General features: G+C 38.8%; 2 protein-coding genes across 2 annotated transcripts in view; one reads left to right on the plus strand and one right to left on the minus strand.

The window, feature by feature from the left end:
- Nucleotides 1–1,962: 1,962 nt before the first annotated feature.
- Nucleotides 1,963–16,247, plus strand: ccni2 (cyclin I family, member 2). Its single transcript, XM_033978996.2, has 7 exons — nt 1,963–2,302; nt 4,419–4,575; nt 5,348–5,482; nt 6,361–6,435; nt 6,530–6,670; nt 12,560–12,814; nt 14,819–16,247. Exons 2-7 carry the CDS (start codon nt 4,462–4,464, stop codon nt 15,107–15,109), a joined length of 1,011 nt encoding a protein of 336 aa, XP_033834887.1. The 5' UTR covers nt 1,963–2,302; nt 4,419–4,461; the 3' UTR covers nt 15,110–16,247.
- Nucleotides 16,248–19,006: 2,759 nt separating this feature from the next.
- The window catches only part of LOC117381939 (septin-8-A), a 58,719-nt gene continuing 56,801 nt past the window's right edge, over nt 19,007–20,924 (minus strand). The window contains exon 10 of the mRNA XM_033978995.2: nt 19,007–20,682. Within this exon, the coding sequence (XP_033834886.1) occupies nt 20,679–20,682 (4 nt within the window). The 3' untranslated portion in view covers nt 19,007–20,678. The remainder of the gene's footprint in view (nt 20,683–20,924) is intronic.

Raw genomic sequence — 20,924 nt, forward strand, 5'->3', positions numbered from 1 at the left:
TCTTTCTTTCTTTAAAAAACACAAAAAATCAGTCTAAATCCGATCCAATAAGCTCGTATAACAGATTTTATTCACTTCACTTCTTCCTGTATTGATGCTCATTCATAAAAGTGTAATATAATGTGGAATAATAAGTCGCGTAAGTGTTAGTTTCAAATTTTCATCCAGTATAGTGTATAAAAATGTCTAAATATTCATCAGGTTCAACAGATTTTCAACAGGATTTTAGGTCGTTTTTAAAACCTATGTGGAAAAATATATATATATACTTAAAATAAACAATTATAATTATACAAATATGAGTATAGTTGAGATGTGTGTGGTATTCAGCTCATAAAACTAGATGCAAATATGGAAAACGCTCTATAGAGAAAGTGTCAGCGCCAGTGTCTCTCTCTAAAACCTTCAAATTAGGCTAGAAATTTAGGGTTAAAGTTAAAAAGATATGCTCAAAAATAAAATAAGATACTTAGAAGTAGAAAATACAAACAACAGCATCAGAACAGCAGTGCAAACACGATTTATTAAAGTGACCGGTGTTATAAAGTGTCCAGTTTAGTGCAGATATTATAAAGTGTCATGAGACAAACAGCAGAAGGGAAGAAACTGTTCTTATGGCGAGAGGTTCTGGTCCCAATGGACCGTAGCCTCCTGCCAGAGGGAAGTGGCTCAAATAGTCCAATAGTCCAGGGTGAGAAGTGTCAGCTGCTATACGGCCTGCTCCCCCCGAGACCTGGAGACATGGAAGGAGCAGACAGTCACCTTCAGCAAATCAGGAGTAAACCGGGACTAAACTGGGACTAAACCAGGACTAAACCAGCACTAAACCAGGACTAAACCAGGAGTAAACCGGGACTAAACCTGGACTTAACCAGCACTAAACCAGGACTAAAGCAGGACTAAACCAGGACCAGATCAGGACTAAAGCAGGACTAAACCAGGACTAAACCAGGACTAAACCAGGACTGAACCAGGGCTAAACCAGGACTAAACCAGGAGTAAACCGGGACTAAACCTGGACTTAACCAGCACTAAACCAGAACTAAAGCAGGACTAAACCAGGACCAGATCAGGACTAAAGCAGGACTAAACCAGGACTAAACCAGGACTGAACCAGGACTGAACCAGGACTGAACCAGGACTGAACCGAGACTAAACCAGGATTAAAGCAGGACTAAAGCAGGACTGAACCAGGACTAATTCAGGACTAAACCAGGACTAAAGCAGGACTAAACCAGGACTAAACCAGGACTAATTCAGGACTAATTCAGGACTAAACCAAGACTAAACCAGAACTAAACCAGGACTAAACCTGTTTATCTGTGCATATGACTGAAAAGTTTCTATTCTGCACTTTTCTCCTTTAATGTCAATTTTATGATAATTATTTGTGATTATTTATGTTTTGATTTGTGTGAATTTAATGTCTTTCTTATTCTGTAACACTCTGAATCCCCTTGTGTACAAACTGTGCTGTACAAATACACTTGCCTTGCCTGTTCACAGCTGTTGGTTTGACTTGGCCTGGCTCAATGTCAAAGTGTCCTTCACAAATTCTCCCACAGCTTTCATAGTTTCATAGTTTCATAGTTTTCTGCCTCACCAAGATTCAATATTTTTACTTTGCAACATGTATCAGATGATTTAGAAGCTGAACTGTCTGCATTAGGTCAATCAGATGCTTTAAAAACTCTAAAAATGCAATAATCAGATGACAATTACATCACTACATTTCCTTGGGGGGATGGGCAGCTGTGTGGGAGGAGCCTGTGGGGGCAAATATCTGCATGAATCTGACACAAAACACTGTAAACCAAACCTAAAAGGACAAAAACGCACAATTAGGGTCACCCCATCTTGTAATCTTCCATTTCCGACGAAAGCCCGACCATTTTGTGCGCTGGGGCCCGTATGTTTGACCCAGTAACACATTTTAATAGAAAAAACGTCATGACGTCACGGAGGGGGCGGCGTCCTGGCGTTCAAAACAGAGCCTGCCCTCAATCCCTTTCTTATTTCTCCTCTCCCGTCCATTTTAGCGCTTATTTTAACCCCGTTTTCGATGATTTAAATCCCTTAGAGTCTTTTTTAGTTCTTGATCACCTCTTTAGTCCAATATAATGCGGTTGATTTCTGTTTTTGCCCCGCGTAACACCCAAATCCCCCTGCTCCTGTGCGCTTTCTCTTCTTCTGGCATCCTCCCCGTGTTTGTTTCCTCGCTGCTTTCGGTGAAAATGGACGAATAAAAGCCGGATAAATGCTCCTCCCGTCGATGAGAGACTCGGCTTTTGACATCGAAGAGGTAAGACTCGAAAAAAGACGGAAACAAGCGAGAAAAAACCGACGTATTGTTCGAGAGCGGAGAGCAGCTGCGGCTAATTATCCCGCCTGCGCCTTTTACGCACGGCCAGAACTCGATCTCTGCTTTAAAACAACCTCTTTTTTTACTATTTCCAATGGTTTAACTAAAAGCTTAATGCAATAGTAACGTTATTTCATGTTCTGGCTCGGCTACCACGGCTTTAAATGTCGTTATTGTTGAGCCTTTGGCATTTTGCGCCTATTTCCTGCTGCATAGTTGTCAGCAGAGCCACATAGCTGCTCAATTTGCCTCCTGTTAGTGTTTGGCAGCCAAAAGAGAGGCTTATTCTGGCTTTGACCTGGTTTAAACCCTTTATAACTGACACAGAAGGCGTTTAAGGTTATACTTTGGGGAAAATTTGTGGAGAAAATAGTGTTTTTGGTGGAAGATGACGCAGTTTTGTGCACGTCCTGCTGCTGCCAGACTGTGGTGTCTGCTGAAGACTAAAGGCTTCCTCTTGAACAATGGTTATGTCTGCACAAAACTGCTCTGGCTGTATTGTTTTAAAGTTGCGTGTTGCTTCAAAATGTGCACAATAAAATAGTTGTGCGTAAATGTTTGTGATAAATGTAACTGTGCAAAGACGTCTGCAGATCAATATGGCAACTTTTACTGATTTCTTGAGAAAAATGTGTTTTAAAGTATGTATTTGATCCAATTCCATTAAACAACAACTTTTTAGAGTAGTTTTGTGTATGCAGAAGTTGAAGAGGTGATGTTTCTGTCTTTGCACAATTATATTTATCACATTCTAACAGCTGACTATAGGAGAAATGGCAACTTTTACTGATTTCTTACCCAAAAAAAAGCATTTAAGATTTATTTGAACTTTTAGAGATAAAAAAAATCATGAAATGGCTGGTAAAATCTCTCAACACAATTTTTAAAGTAATTTTAGCAGCTTTTATCACCAATTTCCATGTTTGAAAAAAGAAAAACTCTAGAGCCTACCAGGAATTTTAGATTTATTTGATCCAATTCCATTAAATAACTTTTATAGATGATAAAATCTCTGCACACAAGTCTATAAAGTAATTTTACGAGCTTTATTGCCATTTCCATGTTTGAAAAAGAAAGGAAAACCATTATAACCGACCAGGGAACTACCCAATTCTTTGTAATTTGTCGTGTCAGGGACTTGCCCATTTAAACAGACGTCACGCTGCATCATCAATAACTTCTCTGACTAAGTGCCAATACTGAAGTTATGCAATGGTGCTGGTTTTTGTCAACAGACTGGTATCGCTGAGAGCAACACGCCTGATTCACAGCTGTAGGAAAAGCCAACGACAGTCAAATTTTTTACATAACATTCGCTGTGACAAATGAGGCTGGGTTTAAGTAAACAAATACACAATGTCTGAGTCTAAGGTCCATGATTCCTACATTTGGATGAGATTTTTTAGATTTGACTAAGACTTATTTTGTCCAAAAGACTCATGATAACACATTTTGAAGTGCGATATATTGCTACAGATAAAAACTACAATTTAAACGATAATATGCCCCTGACACAAAGATGATCCTGTCTGTTTAAAAAGATTTACTGGGATTATTAAAAAGCCTGAGCTGCAACAAAGAATGGACTAATGGCTGGTCATAGCTGTCATTTATTCTATCCTCAAATCTTATATTACATAAAAATGGCAAAAAAAATCTCCTTTTATTGCAAAGAAAAAGTACGTACGATAAGTTTTAAGCTGCAAAATATATTGTATATTGTTGTAGCTTTCATGTATTTTTGGTAAAATGACAGTACTTTATACAAAAATTGAGCCTGAATGATTAGATTTATTTACATTTTTCTCTTTCAATTCTTATTACAAGTGTCAGCAGCGCAAGTCAATATTTTTTTGTCATTTTTATTGTTTTTTTTCTCAAGTAAAATGGAGATAAACCATAGACAAAAACAGTGAATGCCACACAATGAAACTCATGTGGAATTTAACCCATACAGTGTTTAGAAAGACGCAAAAATAACTGACTAAACCCGAGTAAAAACATAATTTGATGCTGTGTTTTGTGGAATACTGATGCTATACTGTTTTGTTTCCAGGTGTGCGTGCCCTGGGTGCAGCCTGGCCTGCGCTGCGGAGGTGATGAAGTTCCCTGGTCATGTGGACAACCGGCGGCTGGTGACTCTCCTGGAGGCCGCGCTGCATCGGGAAGCTCGCCTCTGGAAGGTCCCAGTCTACAAGAACGGGCTCATCCAGGTCTGTGCCGGTCTTTATTTTATTTAGACCTTGTTTAGCACTAAATCACGCTTGATTATAATCTTAAACGGTACTTTGGGTGATTATCGTGACAGAACTAACACAAAGTAAGTACTGATGACAAAAATAAATGTAGTTTTTCTTCGTTCTAGTGTGGAAACGTTGCTATTTCTGTGTGCTATGATGAGATTTGATTGCTAGTTTTTTTGCTTATAAAGTAAATTCAAACAAACGTAGATTTTATGTATTGTAGTTTATTATTCTTACGCAAATTTGGCACAAAATTAACACTTAAATTACCACCCGTATCAGAAGAACCACTATATTTAACATGCTTTTTGACTGACACGTGCTCTAAAGAAACCATTTTTCCAAACTTAAGGCCCATGGGTGAAATCTGGCCCTCCATGTCATTTTATGTGGCCGTGACAAGGTAAATTAAAATGTATGACTGTCTTAAAATGTCAGTTTACCATTAGATGGGCAGTTACAGTCATACTTTTTTTACATCGATGCAAATTGACCCTCGGTGAAATTGAGTTCGACACTCCCGCTTTAGAGTGTTTCCTATAGATTTTATGGATCCCATGTTGGTCTGATGTTGGTCTGATGTTGTTTACTTGAAGCTGTAGCAAATCAATAATAATAATTCTCTTTAACCACACGTATCGATTCAGCCTCTGCAAAAAATAGTCTTACGTTTTGATCCTTTGAGCCCCTTGAACCTCAACCTAAACCTGGAGTAGTAAAGGTTCGCCCCTCTGTCCCACAGGGCACTGACACCTCTTCCGCCCAGCACCAGGAGGTGATCCGATGGCTGGGGGAGATGAGCCGCTGTTTCCGCTTCTGCCCCGAGACCTTCGCTTTGGGCGTGTGTATCCTGCACCGCATGCTGTCCACTGTGAAGGTACCACCGCCCTGCCAGAGCCAATAAAAACAAACATTATGTACCTTTTTTTTTAATAAATAAAGTGACCCGACTCTCGTACAATCATTTACCCGGGACAACCTTGACTTGTTTTTTCAACTTGTCAACTTTTTTCAGCTGAACAGATTTAGTAAAGCTCGTGTGGCTTGTATAATGAATATTACAGTGTCACCTGCTTGTCTTTGTACGGAGGAATGTTATGTTCCGCAGCGTAGCATTAAAGTTGTCCATGTCCATAAAGAGAAGCTGATAAACGCCAACAGGTCAAGGTACAGATCACATCCCTGAAAAGAAAGCCAGGGTCATTGTAAGACGTGTTTTTAACCAACAAAACACTTGAAATACATGTTAGATATAGATTTGCTTAATGCCTTAATGTGGAAAATCCCAGGAAAAGCAATAACCTCTCAGTGAAGATGGACCTTGTACCAGAAAAGTACCTGCAGTGTGTGTTGTTTTTTTTTTTTTAAATAGCACTTGGAAGAGAATTGAACCTTGTTTTTCAGAGATTTCAGTTGGATTCGATTAGATTGTAGCCTCTTGTTGCTCATTATGTCGGGCGTTTGTGATTCTTAAGTGTTAGTTTACTATTTAATCATGAAAAGGTTATAAAAGTCTTCTAAAAAAAAAGTTTGAACAGGTCCAGAGTGAAATTTCAACTTAATTTCTAAGTTGAAGGTCATTGTGTAAGGTTCAGGTGCAGCTGTAAAATGTCTTGTTTTCGTTCTACGTGGAGACTCCTGTTCGTACACGTTCCAGTTTTATGTAAAAAAAAAAGAAAAGCTTGTCTTCTGGTTCAGATTGTGAGGTGACTGCAGTTCGTCTAAGTCTAAAATATGTCCTTATCTCGTCTTCAGGCTCAGCCAAAATACCTGAAGTGCATCGCGTTCACCTCTCTGATCCTGGCCGCCAAGATCAACGAGGAAGATGAGGTACGATCCAAAAAACATAACATAAAACGCACGACTCGCTGCTATTTGAAAACCATATTTATTTATTTGTATTTCCTTGTGGTCTCATAAACAGGTCATTGGCTGTGTGAAGGACCTGGTTGTGCTGAGCGGCTGCAGCTTCTCCACAGCAGAGATCCTTCGTATGGAGCGCATCATTCTGGACAAACTGCACTGGGACCTGTACACGGCCACAACGGTGGACTTCATCCACATCGTGAGTTCACACAGGAAAAACAGTGCACCAGCGAAACGGGGCCTCCGACTGTCAAAGCAGCTTTCATTTTGAGTAAAAAGATAGAGGGTGGATTTGTTGGGTCAGGATGGATTTATGCAACACTTCAAGAGCTTTTATTTTGAATAGTTAATGTTAATGCAACTCTGCTTTTTTATTTTATTTTATTTTTTTATGAATTTCAAACTTGTGGATGGGGAAAATGCCTTGGGACAGTTATGGCCGTATCACCGGAGCAAAAAAGGCCAAAAAATAATCGTCCAGTGTTTGCTTATTGTGTGATTTGATCAATTTTAATGGAAATCTGAGCAGGAACTACTCGTCTTTCAAACAGGAGAAGCACTTTACAATTTCTTTAAAGAGAGTATTGTGGGGTTGTTGTTTTTTTGCAGTGTCATTTGTTTAATTGCACAATAACCCTGTTTTGCAAGTAAGAAAGTTAGAGGTAAATTTGCTTCATAATAGTAATTTTAAAAAGTCTTAATTTAATTTAGAAAAACACAAATTAATCAAATGAATTGGTTTAATTGCCCAGCCCTGCCCTGGAGAATTTGACCTTGATGATCTTTGAGCAAAAGAATGTTGTAAATCTATTAAGAGGACTTTAGTACATGTTTAGATTTGGAGGAGTCATGATGTCATTTTGATTTTGATCCAGACCAGTGTTTTTTCAGGCTGTTGGCTCAGTACTTTATAAAATGAGCCAGACACAAACTCATCAACGAATGATTCATTCATCATGTTGTATATTTTCAGTGCAAATTTGGGACGAGTGTTTTGCTAAACTACCACATTATAAAACCAGTGATATTGACTTTATTCAGACAAGACCAGACGAGTTTCCCAGTGCCACATATTTGTTTGTACAGTGATGCATCGACTTTGTTATCTCAGACCTTTACACAAAGCTGTACGTTGACAGTTGGAGGCTCTGAACAGCGATAAACAAAAGGCACACATGACGTGTAATTTCCTCTTGGTTCCACAGAGGAGCTCACAAACCACAACGTCCAAAAGAGTCGCCAGTATTTCAGATCAGAGTTGGTCCTTTTAAAACATTGTGCACTAAAGCATTGAACCTACCCTTTAGAGCGCCCCACCCTTTAAGTACACAGCCCTGATACACATGGCCTCAAACTGTCAGGAGAAGCTTTTCTTACATAGATACACATGACATTTTGTTGGAACTTTTTCAGTATTGGGTCTGCACACTAAAAACAGCAGTGTCATTATGCACCGTTAATCTTTACTGAATCAAAACTGCGATTTGTTAATTGCATTCACTCAAATGGCAAAGGCTGCAAGTTTTGAAGTGCCATAATTTCCTCCACAAAGAACAAAATATCCCGTCTTATTCTGCGTGAACCATTGTCCCTGTAGTTTATATCTGTACAAACATCTTCTGAAATGTGATTCTTGTGTTACTAGGCAGATTATCTCAGGATTCTGTTCAAAGTTCACAATTTAAACGTGTCAAAAAGACTATTATTAAAGCAAAAATCGTAAATCTAATAGTAATGCTTGTCAGAAAAATTGCAGTTGGATATTTCTCGCAAATCTCTCAGCCGTTCTGCTTGCCATAAGTAATTTGACCGACTTAAAATAACATGATTTTAGTAAACGAATCCGCTTGAAGTTTGTGTCCATTTCTCTGGTTCTTAAGAGAAGTCGGCACAAGCAGAAAGAGGCAGATGTTAAGTGTTTGCAGCCAAATGAAGGGACAATAAACTAAAACTAACACGGTTATTCATTAACATTACGTAAACTGAGCCTCTGACCTGACCTCTCGTTTAAAACCGGGTCAGAGGAAGTTGCGCATGAGGCCAAGGCACTTCTGCTGGACCAGAGTCTGAACCTGACGACTCGAGTGGAGACTGAAGACGACGATATACGATTTAAATCCTTTATATTTGCCTGTAAACGTTTGTAGAAAGTACCAAAAATGATCACAACCGGGTTACATCAGTTCCGCTCCTAGTGCTTAAAATGCATATGACACATTAACATCTTTATATTTAAGATTTAACACCTCGTCGCCTTTTTCTAGCTGTATAATTTTGGTGAAGTTTATAATAATTTAACTTCCTGGTTGTACATGAGCAGCAGAGCAGACATGCGTTGAGGTAATTGCATAACTACCTAGCAACCATTTTGTCAACAAGGGCCAAAAACTATAGTTATATAGTGATGATTGGAAAATAAATGGTGAAATATTTAGTTTAAACTGTCAGAAAAAGTAGTTCCTCGTGCGTTTATTGTTCATGCATTCTGTTTTCGAGCACAAACTGTCACTTAACTGCTGTATCATAATATTTCTCACATGGGCCTGTCACAATAACACATTTTGAAGAGCGATGTACAGTATTGATTCTGAAAATATCGCGATAAACGATAATATTCAAATGCATTCATACTACTACACTATCGATGACCTTAAAACGGGATAATCGCAGTAAACTGTTTGTAAATTGTATAAATTTCTGGCCACATTGTTTCCCATGATTCACGTAGCAATTTACTTTACAAATTTTAAAGTAGTTAGTCGCGTTTATAGATGATATAACTAATTATTGGGCGATCTACTGCGGAAGTGTCGTCATATAGGCCTAATATTACATTAAATTAAGACAAAATTGCCCACTAGCACAAAATAAAAGGGTACAGGCGATTAAAAACTGGAAAAATATAGTTAATCTAGCATGAATTGAGTCTTTTTTTTACTTTACCAATGCCCTTATTTGTATTTATAATGGCTATATTTATACCTTTTTATATTATTATTATTCAGTGTTTTTATGTTGCACTTTATCACCAAATAAGTTCCTAGTTTGAGTTGTGTTCACTGACAATGGCAATAAAAGTCTTCAGATTCTGATAGTAATTATCATGACAGGCTCAAATCTCATTGTGGTGCGGAAAAATAACCAAATATTTCCCACTGGTGCGAAGGAAAAAGAACCTACAGTAAATATTAGCACAGGTTCTACCCCACGAAACCAAATAATCATTAGAAAAACATGAAAACGTGTCATTTGAGCAGTTTTAGGACCAATTTTGACACTTCCTTCACAGCCTTTTTAATGTGTGCTCATAATAAAACTAAGGGTAAAAAGGTGTTACAGTTGATTTCTATGATTTAAATACAAAATGCACATTGGAGAACAGCTGGATTTGTGACAAAGTTGATGTTAAATGGTTATATCTGGATGCGTAGACGTCCATTTGGGTTTTTGTTTTTTTTATTTAAAAGATGTTTTCAGAATACAGTACATGGCAACAAAATGTACAGCGAGAGGGGCCTTGTTTTAATGTTTGTCCTGAAGGAAAACGCTTAAAGCCACAAACCATCGTCACCAAAAGTAGACTTGGCACAAAGACTCGGTCCAGTCCAAATAAAAACGCCCGCCCTGCCGCTGTATCCGCCGTGTACGAGACTCTAGTGCTTTAAAACTAAACTAACTTGTGCCTATTCTACTCTACATCTACTACTACGCCTTTACAAAATCCAATACTTTGAAAATAAATACTCAGTGTCTCAATAAAAACATATTAAAATAAAGACTTTTTTTCCTTTTCTAAAATATTGAAATAATCAGGTAAATAAATATTCTAAAATGAATAAATATAGTGCTTTCTTCGTCTACATTCTCCTCGATCTCGTGTTTTAAAGTTTTCTTAATAAAGTTTCTTTGTAAAACGGCAAAATAAAATTCATCGACGCTTCAGTATTTCTCACAACTACAATTTAAAGGTCCTATATTACGCAAAATTGATTCTTGTGAGGTTCTATCCATGTTGTAAAGCTGCTAACGCGTCAGAAACATGCCCAGAGTTGTTTTGTTTCATTCACACGTTTGTATTAGTTTGTCTAAATCTCCAAAGCTCAAAATGCTCTGTTCTACCTTGTTATAACTTAAACTAACAGTTCATAACCAATTCTAGTGACGCATGGAGTTTAAAAACACAGTGGAGCACTTCCTGTATTACCACATGACATCACGAGACGTTATCCGTTTGAGAAATTAACACAAATCCCACTTATTTAGACTAAATTCAACATGTGTGAATGAAACAAAACGCAACTCCAGGTCTGTTTACGATGAGGAAACAACATTATAACATAGATGAGAAAATCGCGTAATATTGGCCCTTTTAAACAATAGATTTGATAAGTTTCGGGAAGGCAGAATCTGTGATCGTAAATGCTCTTTTAAATAATCGTACGCTTTAAACCAGGGGTCTCAAACATTTATCTGGGCGCCGCAGGAGGCAGAGTCTGGGTGAAGCTTGGGCCACATCAGGTTCCACAAAATTCCACAAAAAAAAAAGCTTTGTTAAATAAACGTCATCGCTGTTTTCAACACACATGAGGAAATACGCGAATTCTTGTGGCTTTTAAGGATATACATCGTTATTTGTTGAATCTTTTGTGACCGGAGAACGCAGCGTGAGCCTTTTACACGCAACATGGTATTGCCACACTGATATTAAACTTTCATATTATCCCGCGGACCACAAAATATCATCTCGCGGGCTGGAATTGGCCCCTGGACCGCGAGTTTGAGACTCCTGTTTTAAATCGTAGGCAGATATAAACACATCTAGAGGTCTAATGGACATATGTTTTTGAGTTTGCCTTCCCGTATCGTCCTAAACTCATTTTCCTGCCACACAGACAAATAAACTGATTTGTAATATGTATAAAATGACGTGATAATACTTTAGTCGTGTTTTTTTGATTGTGAAATGCGTTCGTTTCACTTGCTGTCACACTGTTGCTTGTTGTCAACACACAGGGCTTATTGTTCGTCGACTGAATTGTCCTTTTATGCAGTGATTTGGAGCTTGATTCAGTGGATACAAACTGGCCGTGGTACGAGTGGAGACGATTTGTCATTATGGATTGTCGCGTCTGGACAGTAATTCCATGATTTCCCTCCAACGATTATTCCAATACCAATTTTGCACGATGTGACTTCTTAACAAATTGGCTCGTGTTTTTTAACCCCCCGTAAAACCGTTATTTAACCCAGCGGAAAGTCCTAAAACGGCTACTTGCCTCTACTTCTCTAATCTCAATTCCTTTGCTATTTCAGCCACGTTGTCGCCGCCGTCCTGCGCTGCGATCTTAAACGTGACGGTTTTCCAACAGCGTGACAGCGTGAAGATAAAAATGACCAATAAAAATCCCGGGTCCTTGAACGCATCAGCCCCACTCACAGCAGGTCTAACAGTTACTGCCTATAATGGACCACAGAGGAGCACTGCACGGACGATACAATACAAACAAAGTTGCCATGAATCCACTGGCAGAGAGAGAGAGGGGCATGATGGGAGATCTGCGCCGCTTTCAAAGTGTGTACGCAAAACCTGCGACACTCGAGCGACGCAAGAGTTTCCTGTAAAAATGGCGTACAGCGGGAAGAGCGACTAGAACGGGATGGAGATAGGGTGACCACGTTGTCCTGTTCAGCTGTTTCGTCCTTTGTCCGACTGATTTATATCGACTTTAGACTATCTTTCGTTTTAATTTAGTGCTCAGAAAATTATGGATATTGATTTAAAAAATGGGGAAAGAACAATTCCTCGTGTAAAGTTTCGGATTGTCCTATTTTGCTCAAAACAAAAATGAAATGAATACAATGTCGCGCTTGAATATTCACCCAAAAAATGTGAATAAACTGTTACTAAACCTAATCTAGGACGGGGCTAATCAAATCTACAGCCAATCAGGACTAAACGAGGCTCAAACAGAAAGAAAATAACCGTTTGAGGTGGTCACCCTGTACACGGAAGTCATGACAAGACAAAGGGATGTTAAACTTTTGGTCCATGTTAAGTTTCCCTGTGTTTCTTTCTCCTTCTCTTCAGTTCCACGCCCTGCTGGTCTCGGGACAGCCCTTCCTCATCCCGTCCATCGGTCTGGGCTCCGGGGTGGCCCATCAGAACAGACCCTCGGGCCTCCAGGGGGCGCTGTGGACCAGGCAGGCGCAGCACTGCATGGCCTGCCACCAGCTCTGGCAGTTCAAGGGCTCCACGTTGGCTTTGGCCATCATCACTTTGGAGCTGGAGGCGCTAACTCCCGACTGGTTTTCCATCTGCAACGACCTGGTGAAAAAGGCACAGGTCAGGACAAAAGCTTTACTCTGCGTTTGTGGTTTTCAGATTAACCCTGTCACGATAACACATTTTGAAGTACAAATATAGTGCTGTAAGTAAATGTAGATGATGAACAATAATACTGCAACTAATCCAAACTATTTAAATCTATAATATTATTAAAAAATCATGAGCTGCAAGAAATAAACAGCAGAATCAAACACTTAAGTACAGGGCGGCCCAAAAGTCACTGACACTTTTAAATCTTCAGTAGCTCCTATAATTCTTAAGTTAAACTCACCAAATTTTAGCAGTAGATAAACTGAACCTTCCGAGTTTTTGGCAATATATACGGTTATAATTGTTCACTTACACTTGAACTTGTCACTTAAAAGCATTTCTGGGCTTATGTCTCTCATTTGATCCTCGATATCACGTTTTAAGTCGTTTATTGTCTGAGGTTTATACAAACACCTTTTTTCTTTAAGGAAGAAATCAGGACTAGTCAGGTCTGTGGAGATGACACACTGCACCCTGTCTTTGAAAACCACTTATTATTCCTTTAATGGCAATGGGTCGTTCTAAATGCTGTGAGAAAATAAAAGAAAAATATTTAGAAACAAAAGAGTTATGATGTTTTTTCAACTGTCAGTGACTTTTGTTGTCAGTGTACCTTGTTTGTTTGTGTAATGAGTCATAAAAGTGTTTAATTCAACCTTTTTATGGCTGAAATATGGGGGAAAATTACCAACAGTTTCCCAGTAGTGTAAAGAAAATGTGCACACGATGAATACTGACCCCAAAAAAATATTGTTCCAGGTTTCATATATTAAATAAGTTGATATAATGATTATCTTGATGGGCCTATTTCAGATTTTAGAATAGAATATGATGTGATCAATCGGAAAATCTGGCTCTTGATTCTTATCCAGGTTTATATTTATACTTTTCCATGAAACATCCAAAAAGGACACGCACAAATGTTGAATCTGTTAATTTCTGTTAGTGACTAGACTCGAGAACTCACTATTTTAGGGGAAAAAACAAAACGGCATTTTAATAATCCCAATTTTATCTTACCTTCAGAAAGTTCGCCAACATTAAACCTTTTGTGAAAACTGCTATAGTGAGAGATGCAGTAACATTTTGAGCTCTGTATTCTCTGTATTTTATTTTGTAGTACATTAACACTTGCGCTAGAGTCGAGGGATGTGCAGTACATTAGTTCCGGTGTTTGTATCTGTGATCGATGGGTTTTTGAAGATCTGATGCACTGAGGACAATATTGACCCGACGCAGATTTGCCTGACGTGTGTATAAAAGGAAATTGAAGCGCAATTACCCCAGGAATAAGGAGATGTACTTACACAAAATGTCAATTATTTAAATCAAAGACAGACATGGATGTAAAGATTTTATTTTGTTTTGTTTTGTTGTAGAAATGATGAGGTTTTCATGTCTCTTCTCTGACTAAACCATTGAAGACGACCAAACACCTCTGATCTCAGCAAATATTATCTTTTGAATTACTACAAACTGTTATCTGGCAAAATATAACAGTAAATGTAAATGGCACAACGAGATATAATCTTCTCTGTATTTACTGGGGGATATTGTAGAAGTTAAAACAATTTTGATCATTTATATCAGGGGTGTCCAAAACTTTCTCATTAAGAGCCACAAATGACAACACAGACAAAGCTGAGGGTCGATTGAGGGCCATAAACTGTTCGCGAATACAGTGAATACTTAAAAAATGTGATATTATTACAAGTTAGACTGAACCGCTCGACCTTTATTCATGTTTATATCCTCAGTGGGACACAATAAATATTTGGTATGGTCTTGTTAAAGTAGATTTTCAGAAATATACAGTAAAAAGTACCATTTTTAAGGTAATATGGGCCTAGAAAAATTGGTCTGTGGGCCGCATTTCGCCCCCGGGCCACAGTTTGGGCATGCTAATTTTAAAACGAATCTATTCCTAAACGTAATAAAATGATTAAAATGTCCGTGTTTGTTTTATTCCAGGTGGACAGTGCCGAGCTGATCCACTGCAGGGAGACGGTGGACGAGTACCTCCACAGTCTGGAGTTCTCCCTCTCCGCGAACGCCGTGTACATCCTGGACGCGGCGCATATCGGGACGGACAGGCAGAGGGCGCGCAGGGGGAGGGGCCAACGCGACCAGGGCGACCGCGACGACGACTACTACGATGGTTTCGGGTGCTTGTACAGCGAGGAGAAGATGCCCGAGTCTAACGGCGGAGTGTCTATGAAAAACGTGTCTCCCTGCCCGCCGCTCCACCCTCCCGTCAACTAGAGGCGGCGACGACACTGTCCAGTTCTTAGTCCGAAAATACATTCACTTATTATTATGAAGGTCCAAAAGTAATGTTTGAACGACCACAAGTTACCTACCTGTCGTGTTTTTGAACCGGTGACCAATCGAACGTCTTGGTCAAAAGTTTTAGTTTTAGTCTCGTTTTATTTGTGAATCCTTGCGTGTTGGCAGCCATTTTTTTTTTTTTTTTTTTTTTTATGACTATAGACGTGGGTGTGCTAACCTCTGATGCCACAAAACAGGAAAACTTCAGACTGAATGTTTCACGTCGAAACAGAGCTACAATGGTCCATCCAAGTCGTCGACCTGTTCACGTTTTTGTACTTTTAATGTACTTTTTGAACCCAGAGACGGTTTTGTTTTAATGTGAAGCTAATCGATAAGTCCATGTGGAAGGCGTGGTTATTTTATGTTCTGAGAGTCGATCCAGATTTAGTTTGTGGTGCTCCGGTTCTCGCCGAGCCTAACAGCACTTTCAAAAGCTTTTTTTATTATAAAACTATATTTTTTCAGAAGTCTTTAATGTTATTTTAACCTTTTACTTACTTTTACTAAACATTTGCGCGATTCTGTAATTGTTACGTTTGGAAAAGCTTTACTTTCATAATAAATGCTGCATAAACTCGCTATTGTCCGGTTACACCTGTCACTTTTAAAAACTTTGAGGTTAGATCCAGATGAACTGGCATCATGAGATTCACATGATCAGCATCAGTAGAACTCACTTTTAGATCGTAGTATTCGTATTACTGCATTAACAATATTTAAGATTTAAGTTAAACCACGTTCTGTCTGTTCCCATAAAGGGGACAGTAAAGTTAATTTAATGTACTTTTTATTTAGCACTATCTGTATCTTTGCTTTTAAAAAGAAAACTATGGAAACACAATATGATCAGTGAAACTGCGTTTGTGTTGTCTCTGTTGAAGGTCTTCACTCCAAACTAAAGACATTTATTTAATTCCCTGTTTGACCTCAGCGTGAACTGGTTACTGCTCAAAACTGTTGCTCCACTCGTCAGTTTACTTTGTCTTCAACATGTTTCTTCCAATACAAAGGCAGCTATTCTTTGTTTCCATTTAAAAAAACAATAAAGCTGAGACTTAAAAAGTCAAAAGTGGTGCTTTCTGGTTTGTTCCACATCATATCACAGTATTAACCACATGAGGAGTCTGGAGAGGGGCCAGAGGGTCATGGGACAGACGGAGAACCATCTAATAGAAAAGCTGTTTCACAAATTATAAAATGAAGAGAGTACATTTATATTTCGAGGAACGCAGCGAAAAATTATTAATAGAATGATTGAGTCAGTGAACATCCTCATTTTGGCTGTTTCTTCTGAAGTGAATTATTAAAATTTGCAGAACTTCAGGCACATTTCTTGAGCAGCCAGTCTCCTTCGTTCTGTTCATACGTCAAAGCGTTGGCCGGTCTCGACTGTCCAGGCTGGTTAATCGATAAAACTCTAGGCCTGGTTTAATGTTTTGCCCCTTGAATGTATTCCACTGTCTGAAAATAAAGAATTACAAACAAAAAAAACAACTCTAGGCCATTTTTTCCACACAGATGTCGAAATGATTTGGTCTGCTGTTTCCGTAGAGGACAGGACCCAAGCTAATGGCCACGTAGCTCCAGCTGAGCCACAGTGAGGAGGGAAATGGGCTGGGTTTTTTTATGGCAACGTTGGTGTATTTTGGGTGGTCTGATGCAGAAAGACAAGGATGACGTAAAGAAACTGTATGCAACGCTTTGGTTCTCAAGACCATTATCCAATCAGCAGAAAGCAGAATGAGTCTCACATTTGCGTTGCCAGTTTTTATGCTGAAATCCAGTTGGTTTAAACCTAAAAGGACTCGCCCTGATCTGAATCTTCACAACCTAAACCTAAACTTTGTCACGGAGCCGATCATAAATCAGCGCCTCTTCTGCTGCAGCCTTGTCCACACAGTGAGACTGAGGCCTCCAGCTCCTCCCACAGTGTCTCTCTCTGCCTGTGATTGGAGCAACAATAATGGACACCTTCCACCGCCTCCTGCTACTCTTGGCTGCCTGATTGTGTTTTCTGCCACCTTTCTGACTTAGAATATCCAGCGCTTTGTGAACTTTGACTTATATCTGCAACTGAGAAACTTCACTTTTGTGTTTAACCTTATACCTAGAATTTTGTACTGGTCGAGCCTCCTTATTCCCCAACATTTGAAAAACTATTTATTATTACTATCTTGTGTTACTTCCTTTCTCCCGAGGAAACGGTTTGTAACAATTGTGTATTTATCCTCCGAGCAGGTTAAGACACTGGACCCAGGTTCAAATGTGTTGTAAAACCTTTAGAAAACTGTAAAAGTGCAGGTTACGTACAGCTTCTTTAAGTTTTCAGTGTATATTTTTATCTACACCACTTGGCAAAAACAAAAGTTGCCACCAAAAATAAGGTCACGCACTCTTAATATTTCATTGAACCACCTTTTTGTGCTTAGTTAAATCCATGTGGTGTGTTTTAGATGCTTTGCCAATTGAAATCATTCCCTCGTAAACACCTGACCTCACTTAAAACGAGCCACATGGACAAACACCTGTGCACTTTGGTCCATCAGAGTCGTACTTAGACCTCGGATTACGCTCCAAACGAAAAGCAAAACTGGATATATCGGTGATGCAATCGCAATTAAATGTATCACGCACACCTGCACCTGTTTTTAAAGGACTTACAGTATTGTTCAAAAATAATAGCAGTACCAGAATAATCCAGGTTTTTAATATATTTTTGTTATTTCTACATGGCAAACAAGTTACCAGTCGGTGCAGCAGATTCGCAGAAAACAAACAAAACCCAACGTTGATGATCCGCGCGCTCTTAAGGTTAAAAAATAGCAGTGTGGCATCCAATCAGTGTGCGTTTGAGGAAAAATGGGTCGTTCAAGACATTGTTCAGAAAAAGAACGGCGTACTTTGATTAAAAAGTTGATTGGAAAGGGGAAAACCTATAAAGGGGTGCGAAAAATTCTAGGCCGTTCAGCTAAAATGATCTCCAATGTCTTAATAAAAATAAACTAAAAACCTGGATTATTCTGGTTTCTTCACGTTATACTGCGATTATTTTTGAACGACACTGTATATACTTGTGTTTTTCTGTTTGATTTGTATTTTAAACAGGGCCCAAGTGCTCTCAGTGGCTTCCCTCGTGTAAATAAAGATTAAAAAAGACGTTGAAGTGAGTCTAATACTTACCACCTTCACTTCGGACAAGACAAGAGTTACTGAGAATGAGGAGGGTTCACATCCACATCAACTCAATCTATTCTCAAACAACAACAACAACAACAAAGAAGAAGAAGAAGAAATGCTGATCTGAAAAACATGCGGTCACGAAGCGCACGCATCTCGACGCCTCTTCCTCTTCCCCTCAACTTCCTGGAAAACGATTGTAAACCGCAGTGACACAGCGATGAATTGTATCACACTTCTTACACCACTGGACACGCAAAACTCTTATTTTCAACACAGCTACTCTATTCACACACGAGCGGAGAAAAGATGGGCGTCGGCCGTGGAAACATCAGCAAAACGTTTTAATTTCAACGGTTTTGACAAAATGGTTCAGAAATGTCCGATTCAGCAGCACAAAAAAACCCCAAAAGCTCCCCCTGCTCCCGTTTCTCGATGTTTACACAATTATTGCAAAGTAAAACCCGTTTTTCTCACATCAACAGGAAGTTCTCTCCATCTGTCTGCCCCCCCCTCCCTCCGTCGTTCACTCTCTCTTCCTCTTCAGCAGCTGCGCGTGTGTTCCTGACAGCTCGGTGGTTGTTTTTGTTGTTGCGCGAGTGAAAAAAAAAGCGCCAACGCCTCCAAAATATCCACATCAAACCGCACACATGTCAAACAGGGGCATTTATTTCCATCGGTAACAGTAAATACAGCTGCTCTCGTCTTAGATCTACTCAAAATATGGCTTCGTGATGTTGTTTTTTGTGTTTTTTTTTCATACTGGCTTCATGTCGTGCGTGTCCTAAAAACGGCCACGACACTATTATAGATTATAGCAATACACTTATCAAACGACAATGTACACCAATGTCATATGTGCTTCTTATATTAACCAAATATTAAGACATTTTGCATAGAAAGCTAGGAAAGATCTAAAAATATTCACAAACATTTATGCAGTTATTACAAAAACAGCACCAGAGTATTGCATAAGACTACTATGTCAGTACCATCGTATAGGTATTATAATATCTACAGCATACTGGTACTCTGTTGTATTGCTTTTAACGCGTTCGGGCATTTCATACAGGGTAAAGTTTGCAAAAAATGGCTTGGAAATAGCATTTGAAAAGTGTTAATGTTTTATTTAGGCTGATTTTTACACGTTAAAGTTCTCATTTTACGCTATTTTCTGATTTACTGTGTGTTATATTGTTGTTTTCGTATCAAAAACAGACCCGGAGTTGTGTTTTTGTTTCATTCACACATGTTTAAACACACAAATCCTTCTTTTATCAAACCGAAAACACCCTGTTCCACCTTGTGATGTCAAGTGGTGATACAGGAAGTGCTCCACTGTTTTTTGTTTTTGTAGTTTTTTAAATGCAATACAACTTCACTAGAATCATCTGGATAATTTCAGCGCTTGTAAAGCCAATTTCTGCTAAATAAAAGGTCAAAATGTAGCTGTAAACTTGAAAATGACCACTGCGTGACATCACAGGGTTGAACAGAGCGTTTTGCGTACTTAAACGTGCGCGAATGAAACAAAAACACAACTCTAGGTATGATTTTGAGGAGGTAACAACATTAGAACACGGGCAGTTTTGTGTAATGTTGGCCTTTTAATAGATGCACTACACGCCACCTGCTTGTCTCCACGGTGATGTTATCGCTTTGCCTGGAATGTTTCAGAGTACGGCATTAAGGATACCCATCTCTGTGGAGGCGAACATGTTACAGCTCAAGTTACAGGTCAGATCTGTGAAGAGGCGATGCGTCCAATAGTAAAATTACTTGTTTTTTTCCGATGTTTTTTGTACCATGAACCATTTTGTACTATTGAATATTTCAGACAAAGTAAAGAAAACACAAAAAACAAGCAGCTTGTCTATCCATTACTGGAAAAGTTAGCAGTGCATCTTTAAATCTACAAAAATATCCATCTATTATTCTATTGACCTCTGTGAAAAAGCAACAAACCATTTCAAATGCTATTTCCAGGAGTGGAAACGGTGAAATAAAAGAAAATATAAGATATACATTTTTTCTGCATGTTTGTGGAGGTCAAAGGGGAAAAAATGACAAAAAACAGCATTAAAAACAATATATAAAGTGTCCAAAACATTGTGAAACTTAATACATGAGATGGCCATGATGGTGGGTCTTCATCATCCTCTTTGGTCCATGTGCACAATGATGGAATGTTAACCAAATAAAACTTACAAAACAAAATAAAACAAGAATCATTCAAATAACAGAAAAAAAGGTGTTGCTGTTTCTATGGTGATGGAGAACAGATCCGTGTCCGTGTGTGGGAAAGGTGAACGGCAGCCATAAATTAACTGAAACAATAAAAACAAAAATAAAATGAATGAACGGCAAACACTGGACAAAACATGGAAAGTGTAATTGAAGTAGGAAAGTAGAGGTTTGAAAAATGTGAAAAGGGTAAGTAAGGAAAGTATTACAACTACTTTTTAATAGTAGTTGATTAAATAAATAACACGGATGCAAACTGTGGGTGTTTTTAAAGTGGAAGTCTACTTTTTTCTAAGTGACATAAAGGTGCAGTGTTGAGATTTAG

Source organism: Periophthalmus magnuspinnatus, chromosome 14 (assembly GCF_009829125.3).
Source record: "Periophthalmus magnuspinnatus isolate fPerMag1 chromosome 14, fPerMag1.2.pri, whole genome shotgun sequence".
Taxonomy (NCBI): Eukaryota; Metazoa; Chordata; class Actinopteri; order Gobiiformes; family Gobiidae; genus Periophthalmus; species Periophthalmus magnuspinnatus.

Coding starts and splice junctions, on each gene's coding strand:
- ccni2 (XM_033978996.2), top strand. CDS start 4,462: ATGAAGTTCCCTGGTCATGTGGACAACCGGCGGCTGGTGACTCTCCTG. Junction 4,576..5,347: donor ACAAGAACGGGCTCATCCAG/GTCTGTGCCGGT, acceptor TCTGTCCCACAG/GGCACTGACACCTCTTCCGC. Junction 5,483..6,360: donor GCATGCTGTCCACTGTGAAG/GTACCACCGCCC, acceptor TCTCGTCTTCAG/GCTCAGCCAAAATACCTGAA.